This window comes from Colias eurytheme, chromosome 9 (genome assembly GCF_061535395.1).
Source record: "Colias eurytheme isolate Ceu_HAF_F1 chromosome 9, ilColEury1 Martin Lab GWU primary, whole genome shotgun sequence".
Taxonomy (NCBI): Eukaryota; Metazoa; Arthropoda; class Insecta; order Lepidoptera; family Pieridae; genus Colias; species Colias eurytheme.
Genome location: NC_142988.1, coordinates 10,762,045 through 10,788,702, shown reverse-complemented (window position 1 = coordinate 10,788,702; position 26,658 = coordinate 10,762,045). Strand labels below are relative to the sequence as shown.

The 26,658-nt window shown below is 33.6% G+C and overlaps 1 protein-coding gene across 6 annotated transcripts; it reads left to right on the top strand.

Moving 5' to 3' along the window:
• The first annotated feature begins 109 nt into the window (after positions 1 to 109).
• Positions 110 to 26,250, top strand: Srrm234 (Serine-arginine repetitive matrix 2/3/4). 6 transcript variants are annotated; one of them, XM_090105781.1, is made up of 11 exons: positions 110 to 215; positions 381 to 640; positions 3,615 to 3,719; positions 15,451 to 15,663; positions 16,150 to 16,209; positions 17,447 to 17,567; positions 20,869 to 20,921; positions 21,000 to 23,189; positions 23,396 to 23,482; positions 23,761 to 23,889; positions 25,856 to 26,250. In XM_090105781.1, exons 2-11 carry the CDS (start codon positions 402 to 404, stop codon positions 25,977 to 25,979), a joined length of 3,321 nt encoding a protein of 1,106 aa, XP_089961907.1. In that variant the 5' UTR covers positions 110 to 215; positions 381 to 401; the 3' UTR covers positions 25,980 to 26,250. The 6 variants fall into 6 exon arrangements, with proteins under 6 accessions (XP_089961907.1, XP_089961906.1, XP_089961908.1 ...); XM_090105780.1 differs by having other exon boundaries at positions 23,728 to 23,889; XM_090105782.1 differs by lacking the exon at positions 25,856 to 26,250 and adding an exon at positions 25,190 to 25,413 and having other exon boundaries at positions 23,728 to 23,889.
• The last annotated feature ends 408 nt before the right edge of the window (positions 26,251 to 26,658 follow it).

Below are 26,658 nucleotides of genomic sequence, written 5' to 3'. Positions count from 1 at the left end.
GAATATTCATTTATAATCTTACAAACATAGAATAAAAACACAAAATTAAAATTTTATTAAAATAAATTCATAGACAAGACATATTATTTTTCACAAAAATACGGCAAATGGCAATTTTGGCAAGAGCACGACACTAGCGTAAAAAAAATCAAAACTCTTCAATCAAAATGGACGTGTGTTTTATGTGCAGAATTTAATTTAGTTGCACGTTATTGGTGAGATATTTATATGTTTGACCTAGTTTTTTGCGACAGATATTACTAAACGTACTAACCTGATAAAACAATACGTTTATATCTATTTTCATTTTTTTATACAAATTTACTACTTGGCGAAGTCGCAAATCGCAATTTGTTTCCTAAAACCTATTTTACTTTCAGTTAAGATCTATCCCAGACAAAATGTACAATGGGATCGGATTACAGACTCCAAGAGGGTCAGGCACAAACGGTTATGTGCAAAGAAATTGGGCATCAGTAAGGAGAACTAAAGATTCTGTCAATTACCGCACAGAAGAAGAAATTGCAAAACTAGATTCGGCGTCTAACAAACAACCAAATCGCGAAATACTTGACCATGAACGCAAAAGAAAGGTGGAAGTGAAATGTACCGAATTGGAGGATCAATTAGAAGAACAGGGGTGAGTTGTATGATTATTATTTACTGTAACATTTTAGGTTAAATTGCTCTCATCTTTTCATTTTTAATACGATCGATCAGTCGATGGTTTAGGAACCTTATGATTTATGAAATATATTTTATTTACTGTAACAATAGTCACTATGAAACTTACATAATTTCAGTTTCTTAATGCTGTAAAGTCTTATTTAGTGCAATATTAAAATATATTAGATAACTAGTGATGTATAATGATTAATAGTGATGAATAAGAAAACAATTCTCTCCATTCAGTTTCTTACTAATTTTATTATTCTTTGATTATATTTATTGCAATGCAACAATTTGCTTACTACATGTAGATTCTAGTTATCATACTGTTTTATTACCATAATATCTATTCATATATTCTACCTGTCTAGATCAGTTCTGTTAGTGTAATCTTCTTATATATAAAAATGAATCGCAAAATGTGTTGGTAAGCGCATAACTCGAGAACGGCTGAACCGATTTCGATAATTCTTTTTTTATTATATTCCTTGAAGTATGAGGATGGTTTTTACGTAGAGAAAACGTAAATATGTACCACGGGCGAAGCCGGGGCGGACCGCTAGTTAGTTATATTATTGTATACTAGATAGATAAAAAGTATACCAAATATCCATTATTGAGTTATATGCTTAGCAACACATGGTGATTCATTATTATTTCTATGGAAATTGAGAATTTAAATGAGCTTACTATAGAACCTTATGCGAAACCTAACTTTGTGATTGATAAAACTGATGAGAGCAAAAAGCTACAAAGTTGTACATTTTCTTGTTAACAACCATCAATCACACACAGAATATTTTAACTATCCCGGGTGGGTTATTTGTGTGAATCTAATAGGCTATCTAATCATCATATTTTTTATTATAATCATCAACCACACTCTTACACAAATCTCAGTAACATATTATAATATCTCTGTGTTCTAGATTAAAGGAATTACCTCATAATTTAGTGGATTATGAAATTACCTTTGATGTGTATAATAATTTAGCAGTACTTTTAATATTTAAGGCTCTTCAAAGTGTTGAAAATATCTAATATCTAATCTTATATTCTTATATATATTATAAAGGCGAAAGTTTGTAAGGATGTATGGATGTTTGTTACTCTTTCACGTAAAAACTACTGAACCGATTACAATGAAATTTAGCACACATATAGAGGGTAACTTGGATTAACACATAGGATAGGTTTTATCCCGGAAATCCCACGGGAACGGGAACTATGCGGGTTTTCCTTTGAAAACGCGGGCGAAGCCGCGGGCGGAAATCTAGTAAGAAATACTGTCATAGTATTAGCAATTTTTTTGTTCATCTATTTTTATAAACACCAGTCAAAGCAAAATTTTTTCCTCGCAGCTGTCTATCATAAATAAAGAATCTGTTTGATTTTGAGAGCAGTAGTAAGAACTTCTAGTAGATTTGATTTGATTTTATAATGATGCTTTACATCAAACAAGTACTTATACTCATTTTAACCACACTATATCAATTTCTTTAAGTGTAAACAGGCATGTTATTTCGTTGTTCTTAGTGCGTTCAGAAAGATTCTATGCAATGTTCTAATAATGAAAAACACTGAGTTCGTGTTTTTGTTTACAATTAAAGATCACAAAAGAATGCTATTATTCTAGCTCTATGTTTGTTTACTATTAAACGATTACAATTAATTATAATCTCCAGAAAGATTATTGGGTTTTTACTGGTTAGTGTTAAAAATTATGATAATTTTGAATAGGCTTGATTTTGTCATTGTATTTTGAATTATATATAGAATTTTTTTTTAAATTATATTTAGATTTTGACTAAAATTAATTGTGATTATATTATAGGTATGCAGTTTATTAATTGGATTAAAATAACAGAAAAACCATCTAGAAGCGTGTGAAGAATGTGACCCAAGTGAATCATTAAAAATATAATTTTAACAATGTTTGCAATTTTATTTTATCATAATATTATCATTGAAAAAGTAACTTCTCTCTATTTTCGACTATTTTTTTTAAATTAGAGTATTTATAATTTGCTCACATGTAATAATTACGTATTTAGTTCAACGAGATGTATGTACGATTATCAACGCTATTGTCTTATTTTTTCTTATATCTTTAAAATCATTAGTGATCTTTTTTTCTCATAAGATGTGAGTACTAATGATTTTCTTAGTAATGATCCGAAAAATTGATTTTTACTGTAGCAAATAATCTTGGTTGGGTGTAATATTAAATTCAGTTAAAATACGAATGTAGTGTCGAATATTATACTTACCTATTATAGAGGGGCCATAATTTATAGGCTTTCGACAAATTTCGGCATAAGGTTGCGTCGTTGTTAAGAATATTACAGCGTAGAAATAAAGAGACAATTTTATCCTCATATTCGCTCATATTACTCGATTTATATATAGCCATTATCACATTATGTTCTCTAACTAATCTGCGTAATATATTTCATGAAACCCTACATGCGCACGCACTTGTTTTATCGATTCTATGACACCTATTGTGACACCCCAAAGGTTCTATTATACTAGTCCACCCTATTCTAAGGGCAATAGCCCTTGCGCACGAGTGAAATCAATAATTCACCGGAGCGGGACGAAGCACCCTTCATATAATATTGAAACCAACCCTACTCGTGCTCAGTCCACAGTCGCGCGCCATGCGCGTCTTATCGCACATTTTATTGTTTTTCTGAAAGTAATTTCGCGATTACAACACCGTATCATGCATTGGTAGGTTCAGGTGCGATGTGGAACGATCGCTTACGGCGAATTTATTTTTAAGATTCCATTACACATCGCTTGTTCGCAGAGAGTCTACGTAAATTGTGGCATTGCGAATCAGCACAATTGATTTATTTCCAACAGTTCTAATTTTGAAATTGTTGTCTATGGTTGTTCTCTTTTTTAATAATGAGCGTGTCCTTGGTGTGGCTGCGTAGGTTGCCGAAGGAAGAGATTGCGGCGCGAGTGGCGGCCTTCAGATCGATGCTCTCGGAGACCAGCGTCGACAAGGATGTACCGAGGGATGAATACGGGAGAGTAGCGTAAGTGTTTCTTGCGTAATATTTTCATAATTTGACGTACATATTTTAACTCAATACTGCGTATATTTTTATTTAATTTTACGAGTTAACGTAATAACTATCGATTTTATAGCCTTTGCGTAAACTGCTAGAAATAATTTTCTACTACGAAAGGCCGTTGTTAGAGATTAGAGAAAGCAATTTGTGTATTATTTTATAGAATTTCTTTTCAATATTTATCGATAAGTATGTTAAAATACATTTTGTACCTGTTCTATTTGAATTAATTGCCACCATGCTTCTTTATCATAAAAAACGTTTCTTATACTCAATCTAGTAACTAAATCTAATAAAACAAAACTAGAAGAAAAAATAAAACTTTTTCCACTTCACATATCTCCGCTGCATTTTAATTTTTAGCCATGCTCTAAAAACTTGGGGTGTTTTGTAAGGAAAGTGTTGCGAGCGTTCTCAAGATCTACTCTACGTTGGCTTTCAGGCCAAGGCCGTGCTTGAGATTGAGCATGGGTGATCTGCTACCTTTGTCTTTAAATTGACCCTTCATTTTGCTTAGTGGCTCCTGTGGCCAATTAATTTTATCTAGCATGAGTCGATTTTTAGCGACTATTTAGGGCATTGTTAATTGGAGGACGTCGGTTGCAAAATAGAATTTTTAGTTTTTAATTACTCTACATATTATGTTTTTAAAGGAAATTAAGTATTAACATAAATAGTAAACAACAAATATAAGGGTATGTAATCGAAAGATGTAGTTGACGTCGTGAGGAATCCTAGTCTATGTCTTTTCATATAATTTAAGTCCTTATTAATCCTTTTCCCTACCAAGTACAGGTTCAATATAAAAAAATACTCCGTTGAGCATATCGAATCAGCAAATATCATAAAATTTGAAATTGTACTCATATAATTAAATTATTTTTTTAATTATTACCACGACATTACAATTACAATATTATATGGAGAACACGGTTATAAAATTGCACACAAGAAAATAAAATAATTGGAACTACACGTGACACGAGTGAACTAAATCTTTAGTTCGTCGTTGGCTTTACAATTAATATTTATTGATATCGATTTCACATGTTAGTTCTGTTACTACTAGTAGTCCACTGAATGAGTCCCTCCAAGGGGGGTCTAGAGTGCGTGAGTTAGTAACGTAAGATGTTTCTTCGGAAACATGTCAAGAGTCCCTAGGTAATAAACATACTAAAACCCCGGGACACTAGGAGGAGCCCGGGAGTGGGGGGAGGGGGGGAATGGGTGCATTTTCTCATTTTTCGCTTAAATCTCAAAAACGGTACATGTTAGAGAAAAACTTTCAAGCAAAAGTTGAAAGGCCATAAAATTATCTACAAGTTGTCCTTAAATCATTTTTTCCTATATCCTACCGTTTCTGAGTTATACGCAGTAAAACATGATTTTGGCTCAAACAATTTCCACATCAATCGATCAAAAAATATTTCTTTCTTCCAAAAAACTCAAATGTGCAACTTGTGACCGGTACTGATAGATTGCTCTTAATTAGGTCTATAATTGGTAAAATAAACACATTCCTCCATGGAAGCCTTTAGGAGGAATCGATTGTCAAAATATTTTATTAGGGCAGTTTGAGTTACTGAACTTGATCTTTTTATTTTTTTCTTCCAAAAAACTCAAAAGTGCAACTTGTGACCGGTACAGATAGATTGCTCATAATTAGGTCTATCATTGCTAAAAATACCAGATTCCACCACGGAGGCGTTTACGGGGAATTGAATTTTATCAGTGTAGTTACGATACATGAACTTTTTATTTTTTTTCTTCCAAAAAACTCAAAAGTGCAACTTGTGAATGGTACAGATAGATTGCTCATAATTAGGTCTATAATTGATAAAAATACCAGATTCCACCATGGAGGCGTTTACGGTGAATTGAATTTTATTAGGGTAGTTAGTTAAAAAGTTCAAGTATCGTAACTACCCTAATAAAATTCAATACCTCCTAAACGCCTCCATGGTGGAATCTGGTTTTTTTATCAATGATAGACCTAATTATGAGCAATCTATCGGTACCGGTCACAAGTTGCACTTTTGAGTTTTTTGGGAAGAAAAAAAATAAAAAGTTCAAGTATCGTAACTACCCTAATAAAATTCAATTCCCCGTAAACGCCTCCGTGGTGGAATCTAGTATTTTTATCAATGATAGACCTTATTATGAACAATCTATCTGTAGCGGTCACAAGTTGCACTTTTGAGTTTTTTGGAAGAAAAAAATAAAAAGATCAAGTTCAGTAACTCAAACTACCCTAATATAATATTTTGACAATCGATTCCTCCTAAAGGCTTCCATGGAGGAATGTGTTTATTTTACCAATTATAGACCTAATTAAGAGCAATCTATCAGTACCGGTCACAAGTTGCACTTTTGAGTTTTTTGGAAGAAAAAAATAAAAAGATCAAGTTCAGTAGGTAACTCAAACTACCCTGATATAATATTTTGACAATCGATTCCTCCTAAAGGCTTCCATGGAGGAATGTGTTTATTTTACCAATTATAGACCTAATTAAGAGCAATCTATCAGTACCGGTCACAAGTTGCACTTTTGAGTTTTTTTGGAGAAAAAAAATAAAAAGTTCAAGTATCGTAACTACCCTAATAAAATTCAATTCCCCGTTAACGCCTCCGTGGTGGAATCTGGTATTTTTATCAATGATAGACCCAATTATGAGCAATCTATCTGTACCGGTCACAAGTTGCACTTTTGAGTTTTTTGGAAGAAAAAAATAAAAAGATCAAGTTCAGTAACTCAAACTACCCTAATATAATATTTTGACAATCGATTCCTCCTAAAGGCTTCCATGGAGGAATGTGTTTATTTTACCAATTATAGACCTAATTAAGAGCAATCTATCAGTACCGGTCACAAGTTGCACATTTGAGTTTTTTGGAAGAAAGAAATATTTTTTGGTCGATTGATGTGGAAATTGTTTGAGCCAAAATTATGTTTTACTGCGTATAACTCAGAAACGGTAGGATATAGGAAAAATGATTTAGGTACAACTTGTAGATAATTTTATGGCCTTTCAACTTTTGCTTGAAAGTTTTTCTCTAACATGTACCGGTTTTGAGATTTAAGCGATAAATGAAAAAATGGACCCATTTCCCCCCTCCCCCCACTCCGGGGCTCCTCCTAGTGGCCCGGGGTTTTAGTATGTTTATTACCTAGGGACTCTTGACATGTTTCCGAAGAAACATCTTACGTTACTAACTCACGCACTCTAGAACTTTTTATTCAATGGACTATAGCTAGAAACCGCGGCCGCGGTGTTACTCGCTGAAAAGTAGCATTATTTCATCCAGACTATCGGTATATCTCCGTACCGTATACAGACACTAGAATACAGATCCGATCAGCTGTTTTTAACATGCTTTTCTTAGCTTCATCTGTATGTTTGTATGTAGCCAACTCCTTAAAGACTCGATTTTAACCTACTTGAAACGGACGGGTTTCATTAAAACTTTGTATACATTTATCAAGGATCGGCAATTACAACAATTTCATTTATCTTATTAAAGCGTGTCTTTTACAGTTTACTACAAAATTTATTATTTGCGTGAAACAATAATAACCATACGTCATACAAACTTTCGCGTGTATAATATTTTGATAGCATGTAACTAGCTTACGTATGGGATTAATTTAAAATTGCTACGAAGGCTTTTAGGTAATTACTTCGGACATAATTCTAGGATTAGGTTATTAGTTAGTATTATAGGTATATCGATTTTTCATACATATTATAATCTCACTGCTTTTATTGGATTAATGGCTTAGGGTTGCTACTAAATGCCATAGTGCCTTGAGCTGTATAATAACCGATATTATAATTAATGAAGCCAATTAAATATTTATATAAAGGTAATCTTAAAAAGATAATACATACATATGTAAATTGAATCAATTCTTTTTTTTTATTATTGTTTGTCTTCTGGTACCGGCTAATCATCGAAACAGCGCCAATTTTTGCGCGAAGTGACTAGTGAGACATGTTTGATGTTATTTGTATAGTAACTCAGGTTATTTGGCAGAAATACTCTTTTTTTTTACTTAGTTAGGTAACCTCCAAAAAAAAATCACAAGTCATTAACATGATAAACGTAAAAAATTTCCTATAGGTACCTATAATTGTGATAACTTGAAAAAATTCCGAGCACAATTTATAAACGTCAATATTTTCTATACATCCTATACATTTCACATCAAAACCTACGCTCTCGTGTTCCATTAGGGTACTCAGACACGAATACAAAAGCTCTTTTCACCTATGAAGCTACTTAAGAGAGTGTTAGGTTTCAAAACACATTAGAATATGTGAACGTGAGGCGAAAAAGAATTGTTGTTTTCTGTAACCTATTACCTAGCAAGACAGTACAGGTAAATTAGCTTGGAGAAATTTTTGCATATGTAGTGGTGTGTATATTACTCAGATCTTAGAGCGCGTTTCCACTATATCGTTCTGGCCTATACAAAAATGTTTCGATATCCTAACATTACTATTTAACTTTATACTTATTCCTAGCAACACTTTTGTTTTCAATAAAAACAAGTTTTTATTTGAAAGAAAATGGTTTTGACTTTATAAAAAAAAATATATCATTCAATTTTACGTCCTTGAGCAAACGACAAGGCGACTACCGTGAAACAATAAAATATCGTGTCCATAATAATTTGTTTCATAATTAATATTTGACCATAATAATTACGAAACAAAACAAATAAATAAATCGTCACTTGATAGTGGAAAGTGGAAACACGCACAAAACCAGAATAAACCAGTTTACGCTGTCCGCAGGTGCCACGTGCAGTCGTTTGGTAGCGTTAGAACATAAAGCACATTTCATTCAAAAATTATAATTATTATGTACGTAGTTTAATTGATAAATTTTGTATTTGTTGATTGTTGTTATTATTTGTTATTATTGTTATAATATTTGTTGAAGTGAATTACATGTCCCGCAGCCGGAGGCCCCAAATGAAAACTCAGATGTACTTAAAAACTACATTTAATAGCTAAAATGAGACTTTTACACCCATGTCTGCACGATGCAGACCGGAGTTAAAGAATGAATTTATACAGTTTAATAATTATAAAGACGTAAGCTTGGATGCTATAAGGGAAATCGCATCCACATTCTATTCCCGTGCGAACGGCGTATTCAGCAGTTTTGTATGAAGGCAGGGCCATAACTAGTGTTTAATTTGTGTGTAAGTGCTGTAACTTTATATTGTTAATTCAATATGGCTCCAGTGTTAAAACATGGTCGAGGCAAGCCTTTGACTTCTCAAACTAAAGAATTAAACTTTAAATGTCGTTTCTTTTTCAGGTTAGTAAATTTTTCATTTTAGTAACATTGTTAATGTAAAAGTTATATGTATGTTAAATGTGCAAATATTAAAATAAAGTCTCATCTTTTTCAGAGGAGAAACACATATAGTTTAATTTAAAATCCCTTATATATACAGGGTTACTTGTAAAACACCGGCAACCTCGCAGGACAAGATAGCTAACATCATAAGTAACAACATTTCGACTTTTGATAATTTGTTAGATTTTATTTTCATACAAAAATAAATATTCATTTAATTTTCCGTCTGAATATTATAAACTCTACGCCTCCCAAAAATTACGTAAACAAAAAGCGAACGAGAGGGGGAAGGGGGCGTCGCGTCGTCCATCCGATAATTAATAGAACATAGACTTACAAATGTAAGGAGAGTACAATAAAAGTTTAAAAAATCATTTAAAAATAATTTATTGCGTTATGCCAAAAGTCGTAGAACAAATGTTGTTATTTATGATGTTAGCTATCTTGTCCTGCGAGGTTGCTGGTGTTTTACAAGTAACCCTGTATAAAATAAAAACTAAAAATAAAATGTTGTTTTATTTTATTTGCTGACCATACACTACTACAAACGCAAAAATTTCTCCAAGCTAATTTACCTGTATTGACTATTGACAGACGATTGAAACTTTATTAAGGGTCGATTTTTCAATGTTTGGATAAAACTTATCCGTCCAATAAAGTATTACACGATAATATTAAAATGTCACGTAAACTGTCAAATACGGGCAATTAGAATACGTTTTTAAAATGGTAGTTTTATACATTATTCGACGAAAAAGTTTTATCCGAGGATTGAAAAATCGGCCCTAAAATAGATAAGTTGCCTTTTCGCATGGGATAGAATATATCATAGTTTTTATTAGAAATTTCGAACCATTCTTTTGAAGACTGAAGTGGAACTTCTTTAGGCACTTCTGAAACGTGTGCTCGGCGCACACGCTTTTATTTTGTAAATGAAGGTAAGCACTACGGAAAAAATTCAGTAGATTCAGCCCTAAAAAGTATAATTGGGTGGAAGGTTTTGAGGAAAACAGTTTTGAAGGAAAATCGATGAAATATTGCGACAGCCGATAAAGTGGGCTCGGATCTGCTAATTTAATATATGAAAATAGCACATTTTACTTTCCGTTATAACAAATCTGCGATTTATAGATTCGGAGGTCGTAGATCTTCATAATCGCTTTCCAATATAAGCACATGCGTATTTATAAATAAAAAAAGGCAAACACGAACTTATTTCACGAAGTTAACTTTGATTCCTTTTTTTTCTGTCTATGTTTTAGGCAAATTAGCAGTTGCACAACGCAAAAGTAGTCTATGAATTAAAGCAAAATAAAACAGACTCAGGCATTTGACATCTACGAGATCGGATTGAAAATATTTACAAAACATCAAATAAAATATGTACAATATATTTTTCTTCTATAAATAAATAAATATGCGTTTCTATGCGTAGGTATCTTTGCGTGCTTTATAAAAACAACAGAAGAATTAAATTCAGCAAGAATTTTTTGAAACGATTCCAAATCATTATCAACAATTTTCAACCCCTTGAACCCCCTGTTCTAAAAATAAAAATATAATAAAAATCAATACTGGCACAAAAAATAACAACAACAAAATTGCTTCACATTTCTGTCAAACAAAACATGTGCCTGTCGTATTGATCGCGATGTCCCCATCCCCTTGTTAAGGGAGGCAGGACACTGAGTCCCCTTTGATATGCTTACGTCATGATTCGCTTGGGGTTCATAAATTACAGGCTTGATTATCATTATGCTGTGTCGCAAATTTTGTCGTACCGAACATTAATTTTTTCAATTATATTTATAACTTACTAAGTTACTAGCTTCCCCCGCTGTATAGAAAATTTAATAATTATATAGGTACCTAGGTACTTACTAAAAATCCTCAAGAACAATTTATAACTTTTTATAAGAAAACCTCGTTGCGTATGGTTTTAAAGATGGACAGACAGCGACAAGGATATTTCATAGTTTTCTTATAGGGCTACAAATACAAATATTATTTGATATCTAGCTAATATTATACCTAACCTATTTTCTGAATAAGACAAATCACCAATTCACGTTGACTTATATTTATATTTACCACTCGAACATTGAAACACTCGTAAACAATTCGCTACGAGTAATGTATCGCTGCCAACAAGCAATGTAATATAAACGGTAGCCGTATATTATGCTAATTTAATATCTATAGATAAACTTTGCTATCACGCGATTGAGCTTTTAATGTGGCAAGAGAAATGTCCATTATAATTAATAGATTTGGCCGGCGGAGGCGTCTGCCAGAAGTCGAACACTCTGCCCTGCCTCTGTTGTGATTAGCTAAAGATAGAGATACGAACACTGTGCAGTAGATATTATTACCGTGGTAATACGCCGCTACTTTTTGGCAACTGCGCGTATCAATCTCAATTCCGAAATCATTTGAAATGTTTATCTTGGATACACAGTGCTGCCGAGAATATTAATATGAGAATTTCTCTTTTCGTTGCACGTAGTCTCTTAACGCGTTATTTCCTTTGAAAATGAATAAACAACGTTGGCATTGTAAATTGTAATGTATGAATAGATCTAAGATTATTATAAATCTTTTTAAATTACTTTCAACCACTTTGTTTGTTCTATTTTAATTTCATGCTCGTTTCATTTAGCGCTACTATTGAAGTCGTTGGAATATAAAATTTAATTTGTCGCTTGGCTAAATAAAAATTTAGCTCGAAAATAGGAGTAGGTCTCAGACACAGCTGCCTATGCAAATTGCATGAATAAGACACGCATGGGTTAACAGTAACGCTCATACACCGTACAGCCTTCACAAAACAGCATATTCAATTGCAGTGCATTATAAATAATGATATAATTATTAATGTCCTTTTTCATTGGTTAATATTATGTCCTGTATTTATCATTGCATATCAAAAACAAAGTAACAAATTATGGATATGTTTGCAAATATAGGAATCATATTTATAACTAGCGGTCCGCCCCGGCTTCGCCCGTGGTACATATTTACGTTTTCTCTACATAAAAACCATCCTCGTACTTCAAGGAATATAATAAAAAAGAATTATCGAAATCGGTTCAGCCGTTCTCGAGTTATGCGCTTACCAACACATTTTGCGATTCATATTTATTTATAAGATTTTATTGTTCGTAATATAAATAACGTCGTGAATGTTACGTGTTTCAGTAAAATTTATCGCATGCTAGCATACGATTTTAGCATTACTATGTATTAGCATTTAGCCTTCGTTCCAAGGACTTAATCTGCGGTAATAAAAGCAGTATTTGATTCGGCTTTCTTTTGAAATAATAAATACGTAACGTGTTAATAAAATTCGCGATTATTTATCCGGTGAAGTGCGTGTGTGCTAATGTGATATAATATAGTATGTATATGAAAATATGTTTATACATATAAAATAATCTTTGTTTTCATAGAAATTAAGCTTCATCAAATATGTACACGCTTCTTCAGTAAGAAAAAAAGTTTGTCAAAGCTTAAGTTTTTAATAATTATTCAACAATGTGACACATATATCGTATACTCGGTTTAACTCTGATATATTGAATAGGTCATCTCAATTTATAAAATCTTAAGACTACTCAAATAACTTGCAGAAGCAACTACAGATATTTGTAACAGACAATATGACAGTACAGCATGATCTGCATAATAATCATTCTCTCCGTACATTTGTTCCCGTGTGCTCATGTGTCGTCTTATTGAGTTCAATTATAATTTGATCCATTTATATATAGTCTAAAGTCTATCGAAATCTAAAGTCAGTTAATAAAATTGCCTCTTAGCCCGAGAGACTATTGGATTATCTATGTATAGATCTATGTCCTATGTAATTTGTTAGCTTCATAATAAAATATCTATATTCTAATCCCTTTGTTTACGTTTCGAAAATTTACGATCAATGAAAAATTTAGATGATGATTGGTTTTTAGAAAATTCATAAAATGATGTATCACAATAAGCTGTAATAAAATAATGAACTCGCCCACACATTCGAGGAAATTATACTTTGAACTTTTAAACAGCAGTTTATTCAGTAATATAGGCCAGATGATACGTTAAATCCAAGGTTGGTTTAACTGTTAAAACTAGTTCTTCCATGGCTTCGTATGTTTGCTATCATTACAAAGTTTACTGTGAGGTTTCGTTCGTGGTTGAAATACTATTCCGTATTTATTCTGTAGAATAAAGGTAGGATATGTATCGAATGTAATTACATAAAGACCCCTTATGAATGTAACATAGGTTACATTATGTCGTTATGTGTCTATAGCAGATACGAAATATCCATTGGAAATACCATGATTCTATGAGTAATTGCAATGCAGGCAAAAAAATCGTTAGGAAAATGTGATATTTTTGGCAAAATAATTAAAGGATTTTGTGAAAGATGTAGCATTCCAATATTATGACATAATATAAAAAATTACAGCTGTACTGATTAACAGAATTCAATCGCATAGCATTGAATGTGCTCGATCTTAAACATATTTTATGAAACATCTTGTAGGTACAGTGTAGTTTCAATTAATAGCTGTACAAAATTAATTCGCTTATTCGCATCACTGTGTATAAAAACGGCCGCTGCTATGTGAAATTAATTTCTATGATTGAATAAACATTATTTTCTATACGCATTGCATTTTTAATTGCCTAATTTGTTACGGACGTAACTCAGACCTATCATGTTCTTAAAATCTGAAAAACTTATGTAATATTACTGAAATGACTACGCGAGAAAAGGGTGCATTTTCATCTCGTTTTAGACAAAAGATTTCCGCTCGTTGGCGCCGCGTAATAGGGCTCCGAAGAGGGTTTGCGCAGAGTGCGCGCGTCGCCATACATCCTGTTATTTCCCCAGTAGCGCCGCCGGCCCGACCCCGGCCGCTCATCAAGATGTAGCCGCACGGCCTATGCCTTAAAAAGTCTTCCATTGTAGTTTTAAGTAACCAAGTCTTCCATTAAATTTAAGTAGGTTAAGATGCATAGAGACCGTGCGTCGCGTCGCGAAAATAATAGGGTAGTGTTTGAGAGGCTCTGGCGTGGCACCTTCCAAGCCGTTCTCGCGCGGCCGCCGCGAAGGCCGAGGGCATCGTCCCACGACCCGAACCCTGATATGTCGATAGTACCGGCTCAGGGGCACGGCGCATGCAACATGGCCGATTCGCTCGAACCAGCGCTCAGGACGATCCTCGCGAGTCTGAGGACCAACTGCTGTTGTAGATGCAACTGCGCCTCCGGACGCAATCATGTTAACAATTTGCAGGTCTGTCCCTCCAACGAGGAGAGGAAGAACATGCGATCCGTCATAAGGTGTGCACTTTATCGATTTGTCGTTTGTATTTAGGTCGCGCAATAATTAAATACAGTAGGCGCTAATTGTGTTTCTAAAGGATTTCACACACGGCCGCATTTAACAAAGGTCACTCACAGCTTTCCGTGTTGTATGTGTATGCATAATCTTATCGATTCATTTACGATTGAAAATTAATTTTCGATTTCCCCGTTTTTAGCGCACTTAGTTGCAACCCAGGTAATTAATTACTTGTGCTTTTTCAAGCATTTACTATTAACGCCTTTATGATTTATAAAACAAGCAAGTAATTTCAACAATTGAAAATACTTTTAACTTGGCTTAACGTATTCCAACAAAACAATTCCCTAAGTAAAATATGTTATGTAATATGTATCTAAAACTAAGGAAAGATGACGCTTAAGAACCACATGGCAGCTTTTTGGAAATGATTAATTATAGATAGTATTAAAGCCTCGAATTCATGGTAAACATTTGTTTATTAAACAAAGTTGAATCATCTGTTGCGTTGCGTGTTGTCAAAATGTTGATAACGATATTTTGACAAGTTCTGAGCAAACAAGACAAGTTTTCAGCAACATTGCTGAACAGCAGTTGATCAATATTGTAAATGATGGGTGAGAAGTACGAGGCTTTAAAACTATCATTGTATATGATTTCAAAATAGTACCCTACATTTTCTTGCCGGCTACTCCAAAGCGACAGCTTTCCTTGCTTATTAAAGTGAAACTTTTATTACATCGTCTCAAACTTTTTGGTCTGTGTAGCGCATGTCGCGTGACGGTCGGCTGCCGAGTAGGTATAAAGCATCTGTGTTCGGAACCGTACGATAATTATCGTACAAATACGATAATTTTGTGCCTAAGTTTCACTTTTACCGTGGTTTCATAAAACCACACAACATTTTTTTCCCTACATTGCAAAAACTACACTAACATCCAAATATTTAAAATTAAATGTACATCAACATTGCAGTGTGCGCGAAACGCACGCGGTCGCAGAGGCTCAACAAGAGAAGAACGCTCGCCTACGCGATGCGTTCGGAATATCGCCTCGCTTCGTAGAGGGCACGAGCCTCGACCCGGAGCGTAGAGCGCGGGAACAAGCGCAGAAGTACCCGCTAGTGAGGACTCCCAGTGCGGAGAGGGAACGGGACACGGTGGTGGCTAAGAAGAAGAAGAAGAGGAGGTAGGTTTTTAGTTTAGATCGAAGTCTACGCGATGCGTTTGGAATATCGCCTCGCTTCGTAGTGGGTGCGGGAACAAGCGCAGAAGTACCCGCTAGTTAGAACAGAGGGAACGGGACATGGTGGTGGTTAAGAAGAAGAGGAGGTGGGTTATTTTTTTCTTAATTTAAGGGTTAGATAGGTAAACGCTCGTCTACGCGATGCGTTTGGAATATCGCCTCGCTTCGTAGATGATAGGAGGCTCGACTACACACATTTAAATATTACAGGTATTTTTTTATTTTGTCTAAATTAGCCAAGGTAGGAAAATTCTTATTAGAATAATTAAAAATGTGATGTTATAAAGATTTCTTGTGTATGGATGGATTCCAAATTTTGCTGTATTATTTAGTTTTGCATTTGATAATATGTCTCTATCATAGGTAATACATTAATTATATTGTTGTATAAAAATTTTAATATAAAAATATATTTATTCTTAATTACAGCACATCACCAGAAGGGAAGAAATCAAAAAAGAAAAAGTCAAAGAAGAATAAAAAGGACAAGTATGTATCATTTTATTTTTGGCTCTATTTGAATATAAATTATTATTATAAGTAAATATGTTTGTTCAGACAGGTGAAACTGCAGTTGACGTTACAGTAAGTAAAGATAAATAATATGTGTGGTTATTTTAGTACTTTTGTAAACGGTAAATAATGCAATTGGTAATTTCAGCGAAAAGAATCTCTTGTGGAGACTGATACGTAGGTATGGTTGAAAGAATTTTGTGAATTTTATTGTTTTTATAAATCTCGTTTTTATAAATCTTCACATGGTATGTTTATGTATGTTAAGTGAAATAGTAAACTTTTTCAAGTAATTCTTTATTAATAGAATTCATATATTGAAGTCTCTTTTGAGATCTGTTGCCTTTTAATTTGAAATAACAGCAATTTAAAAGATACTATAGGTAGAGCAATTTAAAAGATATTTGTTTCGGATAAAAATAGGCTAAATTCTAAAATAAACTACATAGTTATTATTTAATTTAAAAAATAATATAAGCTATTTGTTTTGGATAAAAATAAGCTAAATTCTGAAATAAATTACATATTGTTTAATTATAAAAACGTCAGAACTACGTTGGTAATTTATAACAGTTTAAGTAATGTAGGTACAGAATATTAACTTATGCAACGTGCTCGCACCTGTGCCTTTGTTATTGTGAAGCTGTTTACATTTCGTAATTGTTAATTTAGGAAAATTTATGTGATTCTACACTTGTACAAATTAACTTATTATATGTATTTGCATTTAAAATGAGCCAATATTTTTACATCACTTTAAGGCAAATATTAATTTAGAATCGTTTTAAGGCAATTATATTTTCTGAGAAAATAAATGTATTAAAGAACTAAAGCAATTATTAATAAACCACAATTCAAGGTTTTCACAAAAAATAAAAATGCAATTTATATGAACTGATAACTGATAAGTTAATAAATGTTATTTCTTAGAGGAGTCTGTACTTTCATAACATTTGACACATGGCCATTGGCCACTATGATTTATTATAACTTTATTGTCAAGAAAAGAATATTTTAAAAGGTTCTTAATAGTTCTCATGAAAATTTTCTTGTTATAAATTAAATGGCCCCGAAATCAAACACAATACACTAAAGTCTTGCAAGCTCACAAACTACATTAAACCGTTTTCACGAAAAAGAAACTGAAAAACTGAGAAAAAATCTTCAGATTTTTTTTATAAAAAAAATCTAAAATTGTAAACATCTCTTCCAGGCACGAATCTACAAAGAAAAAGAAGAAGCGCGCCAAATCATCAGACACGGAATCTTCTAGCAGTTCTGAAGCCAGCGACTCGGAAAGCTCCGACGACGACAGACAGAAGAAAAAGAAAAAGGTGAATATATACATTTATAGAACTATACAAATTCGGTGCGTTTTAGCATATAACATCTCTTTGGAACGGCCATTTTGAGACTACGTTTTTGTATAGAAAACATAGAAGAATAATGTCTATGGTCCATTGTCTATGCCTAAATTTAATATCTGAAAAAAGAACGCTGTCTTCAAATGGCCATAAAATCGTATAGATTAAATGTTGCCATCTAAATTTAATATGTATTTTTTGTGTCTTGAAACACTGGGGATACAACACGAATACACTTTACTGTTTTTTTTTTAATACCTTGAAAAATTTGTAAAATTAGCAGCGATAGTCTGGATAGATCATGTAGCACTTTGCTTTCTTTATTTTAATTTTTATTTACAAACTATGAAACACCTCAGCCTGATACAATATCTACTTAGCACTTTCTTCTGCATACTCTGGGCTTAGATAATACATTTGTTTATGTAAAAAACTCCTACACGACCTTTTCCCATTTAATATTTAGTTAACGCGAGGGTTTCGTAGATATCACTCGATTTGTTCGCATTACAAAAATCCTCCCGAGCTTCTTAACTCAATTGCTAAAAACTTCCCACAATTATACACCACTAGTTTTTAATCAGTACAAAAAATTTTACAGGGTGTTAAGTATCTTTAACCAATCATACTTGTGTAAGAAATAATTAAAAACACTAACAAACAGAAATGTCCCAAAATTGTCCACATAAATATGTAAAAATTGTTAAACCTAAATTTAATCAATGACCCACACTAGGTATTGTGTTGTAATTTTCTAGCGTACGATTTCGAGTAGGTCCGCCGCACAGATCCATTGATAAATCCCGGCAAACTCGCGTCCAAGCTCGCCATTCGCCCATTCCTCACCCCGCCACCCCCTTTCCCTCTGTGGCCTGCGCCCGCGTCGCACCCCAACGGCCCCCCGCCCCAACGCGACAAACAGTGCCAAATTGTTAGCGGAAGTGAAAACTTGTTTTTTTTCGTCGCGTTTGTTTACGTTCTTCCCGGTACGATGTCATATCAATTCACATCACGGGATTATGTACTTATGCTTCGTGCGTTCTTTTTGAGTGAAGAAAATGCGAGTGCAGCAGTACGTATGTACAGATAAGAAGTACCCGAGTCCCGAACGCTCGATCGCCAAATGTACGAACCGTGGTAAATGCTTACCAGCAGGCGTTGTCACAAAATGTTTTCGTGTAATGTACTAGCGTATTTTGAAGAGGATCCTCGACGTAGTACGAATGTCGAATAACGCTGCGGTTCATGAATTTCTCACAGCGGAGTTGAGAAGTCAGTGGATCGGTCGAGGCGGGCCTGCAGCTTGGCCTCCTCGCTCACCTGATCTCACACCCTTGGACCTCTTTTTGTGGAGTGAAATTAAGTGAACAAAAGTGAGCCGGTTAGTGTCGAACAATTAAAACAGCGCATATTGGATGAAGTGAAAAGACAAAAAAACGTAGGTACTTCTCTCGTTAAAAAACAATTTAATAAAACGTTCACGTCTGTGTATTGACAATGGTGGTGGACATTTTGAAGGACAATTATTGAAATACTTGTAAGGTTAGTTAAGATTATTGTAAATACCAGCTGATTCTAACTTCTTAAATACGCCAAAATCGTTTTTTCTTTCATTACAGATTAGGTATTGTAAAAACAGCTGATTCTAACTTCTTAAATACGCCAAAATCGTTTTTTCTTTCAATACAGATTAGGTATTGTAAATAGAGCTGATTCTAACTTCTTAAATACGCCAAAATCGTTTTTTCTTTCAATATGTACAGAATAGCTTTATTTTGATTTTGTTTGTTTTGTAATTACATACCTACGTACCTATTTAATTTATTGTAAAAAGTAATTATGCCGGTCCTAAGCCTGGATGAAGTACCTATGAAGGGGAGATTTGAATTTAGGAATTAAACTAAATAAAGTTAGTAACTAGTAACTACCTACATGTCTTGTTTCATTTTATTGTCCAAGGTTAGGTAATACTATCAACGAATAAGTCAATGAACTCTGCAATGTGTCTATGATTTTAGTGAGACTTTCTTAAATAAACAAATGGTTATATCTTTGCTATTTATCGATATTATGTAATTCTTACATCATACATATGATAATAATGTATTCGCTAATATGTCCTTAAAGTTTTTGTACTGATTAAAAACTAGTGGTGTATAATTCAACGCATCGGGGTCGATCAATCCATACTTGAATATATTTCTTATCTGCAAATGTTATTTTTTATTTTCTTTATTTTGTTTTGTAAATACAAAGAAAATAGACAGTAAAAATTATCTGTTTAACTGTGCATCATTTCATAGGATAGCCATCTTTATCTGAAGAAATAACGTATACTGTAAGTATATCACAAAACAATAACACTCAGTAAGAACACAGTTAGGTGATAAACTAAAATATACCTATGATTGCATTGTTATACATTTTGTGACTAACGTAATGAGCGATGTGATGAGATGTAATGGGAGGGAGTGTGCACAGTCTAATGCATGGTGTTCTCGTAGTTACCGACATGCTGCTCTTAGCGAGCGATGTGTATCGAAAAACGTGCATCGAACACTTTTATGTAACTCTAATATGTTGTAAAACATGAGTGCACGTTTTTGTACCGCACATCTTTTGTATAATGTCGATTTTCAAGATGTTAACTAATCCATAACATTCTCCCTTCTCATTGTCACAAAACTAATTAAGGATGCTCAACATGTTTAAACGGTATACACTACCACCACCGTTTGTTGAATAAGGTACGTCCCGATGTGTCTTACATTTCCTTTGAATTTGTGTAATACATGTATTTATGTATTTAATCAATTATATCGTAATGTGTCACTAATTTAGCTGTATGTTGTAAATAAAAAGTACACGCACTAGTGCCAAAATTCCTTTCATACACTTGTTTTCTCTTTAGTTTGGATTAAAACGAGGATGTTATGGATATTTTTTTTAATATGATTAAAGAATATAGGAAGAGTTTAATTATTTTCAATGTTATTAATTGCTTTCGTGAGTAGCTTTTAATGTACCTTTTAAAATATCTAAGTTAAAGCCTTTGATTTATTTACATTCATAGTGACTGCATGTGTTAACTTTATTTTGTATTTTTTTAAGAAGTTCTTCAGTCCGCTTTTATGTTTTTAACGATTGAGGGATTTCTTGATTAGTAAAATATTTAGTTGCCATAACCACTAGTCTTCTTGTATTGGCACTGGTGTTCAATATCACATTGTTGTGTTCATATTTTAATGTTCAAATGTTGAATTCCTAACAGAAAAAATCAAGCAGCAAACGTCGTGGCAGTAGCGGTCCATCCAGTCGGGACAGGTATGTTGATGAAAAATGTTTGAATTTTATATCTCAATGAAAATGAAAATCGTATTCTAAATAATGCTATCTTTACAGCTCTCCCGATAAACAAGAAAAAGATAAACATTGGAAGCGTGGAGCTGAACCAGAAGAACATGGTCCAAGAAAGAAATACAAACAGCGTGAAGAACGTGAAGATCGTAATCATAGATATGATGAGTCAAAGAACTCTAGAGACAGTAATAACCGACGAGACCGAAGCCGCTCGTATGAACGACAATCCTCGCCGGAACAAAGGGACAGAGATGAGCGTCAATCTCCTGAACGCAAGCAAAAATCCTATATCACCAAAGTGGATAATCGGAAAAGAATTGATAAGGACGACTTCGATTTGGAACGGCCAATTGACAAGAATTCTAAACACGATCGTCGACGATCACCTTCATCTGAATATGAGAGAAATGCCAGGAATCATGATAAAAGAGATCGACAAAGGAAAGAGTCCAGTGAGTCACCACCACCAGAAAAAAGACGTCGAAGAAGCCCTGAAGATTATAATAATAGGCGAGAAGAAACATATTACCCGCGCGATAATAGAAAAGAAGAAACTTATTATCAGATAGATACGAGGCGCGATAATTATCAAAGGGATTCAAGAAGAGATGACTTTTACCAGAAGGATTATAGAAGGGATAACGACAGAAATCGTCGTGAAAGTTCTTATGACAATCGACGACCGGCAAGGAGAAGCCAATCGCCGGATTATAAAAAAAGAGATGACTACAGGAAAAATGATAGAGGCGATGATTATGATAAGAAAAAAACTGATGACAATGATAAAATAAATTATAATGACGATCGCTATGATAACGTACCAACACGCAAGGAAAAAGATAATGATGAATTAAAACGGAAAAGGCGGAGGAGTCCTTCAAAAGAAAAACGAGAACCTTCTCGTCAACGTTCACCAGTAAATAGTAAACCTTCAAAAAAAGAAGTGCGCAAAGAGCCAGAGAGATATAAAAATCCAAGGCCAGAAATATCAGCTTCTGATGATTCTGACTGGGAGTCACCGCCAAGACAGAGACCAAGTACAGTGACAAAACCTATAAAGTCTTTCGATCGAGAAAGAAGTGAGTCTCCATCCAAAAATAAAAAGAAGCGTAGTATATCCCGAGAACATTCAAAAAAAGATTCCTCTCCACGAAGAGATGTCGAAAAAAAGTCTGAAAAATATACATCTAAATCAGAAACGAAACGAAGTCGCAGTCGGTCAGTCAGAAAATCTCCATATCCGGAAGAAAATCATAAAGCTTTAAAGGAAAGTCATAGACGTACACGTACTCGAAGCAAATCTAAATCTATTTCACCATCAAAGAAGTCGCCAAAGAAACGTAAGAAGAGTATTTCACCAAGAAAAAAGTCAGAAAGACGTAGTTCTTCTCCTAAGCCAGATCGTAAAGATGACCGGCGATCGGAGGATCTCAAATCTAATCATGATAAAGGCAAAGCAGGAAAAGAATCTCTAAAAGAAAGATCGAAGTCTCGCTCAAATCCAAAAAGTAGAAGTTCTTCTAGTCTCAGTTACTCGCCAGCCCGACGTAGCCCAGAGAGATATCGCGATATCATAGAAAAATTACCAGAAAAAGATAAGAGGAAATACATTAAATCACCGTCAGATTTACATCCAAAGAAAAAGAAGAATAAGGACTCCGATAATTTTAAACCAATAACGGCGTGTATGCTGAGTTCTTCTAGTGAAAATGAAGAGATTGAAATAGATTTCTTGCGAATGGACGATTGCGCTCGCCAAGAGGATTTGAATATGAAGGAATTGGATAGACTTAAGGAGAGACTGGCTAAATTGACGAAAGCGTCGATAGAACGCAACAGATACGAGGAAGCGAGTGGGCCGTCTACATCGCACGGTCGCAATGAGCAGAACCTCGACGCTTGGGAAATAGCCCAGAAATCTCCTGAGGATAAGAAAGATGAGCCAAAGGCTCAAACGAGTCCTAAAAAGAATGACGATCCAAGAAAAGAAAGTCCTGTGAAAGTGGACAGTTCACCGGAAACCAAGGAACGGAAAAGGAGCAGATCGCGCCGCAGTTGGTCACGGTCATCACGGTCGCGATCCAGATCTCGCTCACAGTCCCGTTCGCGGTCACAGTCAAAGTCACAGTCGCGGGTAAAGTCTTCCCGGTCACGTACGGCCTCGCGGTCAAGGTCACGGTCACGCTCTCGCTCGTCGCGTTCTAGAAGCCGATCACGATCCTATTCATCAAGGTGCGTTTATTATATATTTTTCTTTTTGTAGAACCTACAGATTGTAAGTTTAAAATAGATACAGGATAGAATAAGAAACAGCTTTCAACATAGTCGCGCAACGTTAATGATTTGATTAACAACATAATTTTCATGTTTCTTATCAGCTCATTATAAAAATTACCAAATTTATTTTGATAGAACATGAAAAACACTTTGAATTTCAGATCTCGTTCAAGCCGGTCAAGCTCGTACAGCAGCAGGAGCTCGTACCGTTCGTCTCGCAGCTCGTCGCGATCCACGCGCTCGTCAAGGTAAATTATATACCTTGGTAGACTATCGTGCCTCTTCATATCATATAGATTATATCATGTTTTCTTTAAAAAAGTTTGAAAAAGGCGTTTCAAACGAATTCACATGTACTATCGAAAAAAGCTAAGCAAAATAGGTTATTTCACAATGAAAATATAGACACTAAAGTGTGCTTTTCGATTTTGTTTTCGAACGAAAACGTCGATGTTGAACAATGAACGCACATTGCATGCATGCGATATATCAGAACAATGACGGGCGTGTACGCGGATTACCGCAGATCGAGCGGGTCGCACCGATCGCGGTCGCGGTCAAAGTCACGGTCACGGTCAAAGTCGCGGTCACGGTCACCGTCGATACCGCGCAGGGCGGGCTCGCCCAGTTTCCTCGATAGGAGACGTATCACGAGGTACAAGCGCACTACGACAGGGCTTTGATGTTGTTGTTGATTTCATTTTTTCTTTTGTGTTCTGCGCACGGTTTTGTCGCTCTTACTGCAGTTTTGGGGATAGTTCTTTAGAGTTTCTTTATTTTCTCAAGCATTGTAGTGTCTATCGTAAAGTTGATACAATTATTTGATAATATCTAAACTTTTAAATAAATTTATAGTCAACTTATCATTTTTTTTAAACAATCAATTTAACCATCGTCAAAATTATAAGAGCGACAAATTTTATCGTCACATTGATTTTAATTTTGTAGGTGTAGTATATTTATCAATATTGACATTATATTATACAACAAAGATTCTTTTGTAGAAAGAAATAACGATCATTTTTTAAATTATTTTTATCCTTTTTAAACGACTTCAAAAAAAAGGCGGAGGTTCTCAATTCGGCCGGTATTATTTTTAATTAATAAATAATGCAATGTCAATATGCCTAGTGTGTTTAGTTGTTTTAATTTAACCGAGTGTCGCTTGAAATGCTAACACTTATACTACAGCTTTTACAGATCATATCATAATATTTTTGGTTTTTCCGTATCTGGATGATATATTTAAAAAAATGTTATGATAAGATTGTTGATTTTCCTGTTCTTTTTTTTTTTGCCAATTAGTCACGTGTTTTATTTTTTATTTTTATAGAAAAAAAGTCACGAAAAAATAGCACGAGTTGAGAAGACACGAGTAGGAGATAAGACCTGTAAACTGTCAATTGTATGCGTTAAACTAAATTTTGAGAAATTCCATTTACTGTTGACTCCTTTTTCCAAATGTATGATAGAACCCTATTAAGTATTTATCGATATAATTTTCCTTTCTTTATAATGTCATTTTTCCACTAAATAGTTACTTTTTTACCATTTAACTTTACCTATTTGATTATATTAACAAGTGCTAATAATTTTATTATAGCACGATTGAATATTTTACTTAATGTTCTTGATATTCTTTATAACTTTATAAGATATGTGAGTAAGTAAGTGAAGTGTGTGTAAGTCTCTTTTTCTAATTGTTTAAGTTGTGTGCGTTTGAGTGATGTGCTAACTTTAGTGTTTAATAATAAATGGACTGTATTTAATTTGTAAATATTAAATACATAATTTAAGTTATTTTATGACCATTTTGAGTCTTATTTAGACATATTTTTTACATAAATCTTTGGCGAATTGCAGACAGTTCAATAATATGTAAAAAATAAAAAGATTAATGAATTTAGGAATGAAAGTAAAAAGTTAAATTAATTGACTTGTTTTTTCTTTCCTAGCGCACCAATAATAGATGTAACTTATTCTTCCAAGAAATACAAATACAGGAGAAGATGACTACGTAATTATTATAATATATGATATAGGGAAAAGTGACAGTGTTGCCAGATGTAGAAATTGTGCTATTCAATAGACATTATTTAGTTCAAGTGTGTTAAATTTCGTTCAACCGTATTTGTGTTATATTAAAGTTTATTGTAAAAATATTTTGTTTTTATTTATTTTTTATTTTTGCATGGTAGAAACCAAGCTTTATTATACACATTTTAGTAAAATCATTGAAATATTTTTTCTGTTCCTGAATTGCTAGATAAGGCTTCGATTTTGAGAGGTAAGCCATATTTAACTTATTTTGTATACATTAGAAATTAAAGACTTGCCAACTAATTATTCATTTTATTTTGAAAAACGGACATTTGGATCGTTTGGTAGTCTTTAATTTGTAAATGTAGAATCATCGTAAACTAATAACACTACATAATTCAACTATTACACATATTTATATCACTTACATAATACTTATAATAATCTATTAACTCTCATTCAAAACACTTAGTGTTATTTTCAGCAAAAAGCATCATACATTAATTTCAATAATAATATGAAGCATGTACTAACCGTTAATTCGCTTACTAACCGATTAATATTATTAACAATTAAAACAGCGCACGTAAACGCCCGATTCCATACCGGAGGCCGACCCCCTCTTCCCCTTCAAGCGCAAGTTACTACAGCAGTCGGTCCTCAGACAGGAGCTGGTCGCGATCCCCGCGCCAAGAACGCGAATAAAAATAGAACAATTGATATTATTTTGTCTGTGGTTACCTTTGTCTATGGTCAACTAGACCAAAGTCTATTATTTATAACTTTAATGTGCTGGGTGTAAAAAATCGTTTATCTGTCATAGAAAATCGGTAACATAGTTTTTTTTGCTTCAATACTTTCAATGTACATATAACATATTTTATTTTGTCAATTTATTTTTATTTTTACACCCATCGCAATTTTCGTAATACTTACTAGTCATAATTGTGTACCAAAGTCTAGTCAAATATGTAATGTAAACTTTTTTTTACAATCTAATTTATTCATTTTATTTTTTATTTTCATGTTATTAATTTATTTTGAATTGTTGATAATTTTATTCCCTTTAGATATAGGAAAGGCACCAGAATACTCAAAACAATAATAAGCTAAGTTTTATTAGATTAATGTGCAATATATTTATTGAATGTATTTTAAATCTCACTAGTCATATACATTTTGTCATGGAAGTGAACCATGCAACATTTACCTTCTTGGTATTTATAATGGACGAAAGAAGTTCAACACTATTTATAGATGTTAATAGCAATGATATTTTAATTTAATTGTATTGTACCAACAAAAAGGTTGAAAAATCGAAGTCAGGATTTATTTTAATTACTGATTTCTATTTTTTTTTCTAGTAAAATACTGGCATCGAAAA

Coding starts and splice junctions, on each gene's coding strand:
- Srrm234 (XM_090105780.1), top strand. CDS start 402: ATGTACAATGGGATCGGATTACAGACTCCAAGAGGGTCAGGCACAAAC. Junction 641..3,614: donor GATCAATTAGAAGAACAGGG/GTGAGTTGTATG, acceptor GTGGCTGCGTAG/GTTGCCGAAGGAAGAGATTG. Junction 15,664..16,149: donor AAGAAGAAGAAGAAGAGGAG/GTAGGTTTTTAG, acceptor TCTTAATTACAG/CACATCACCAGAAGGGAAGA.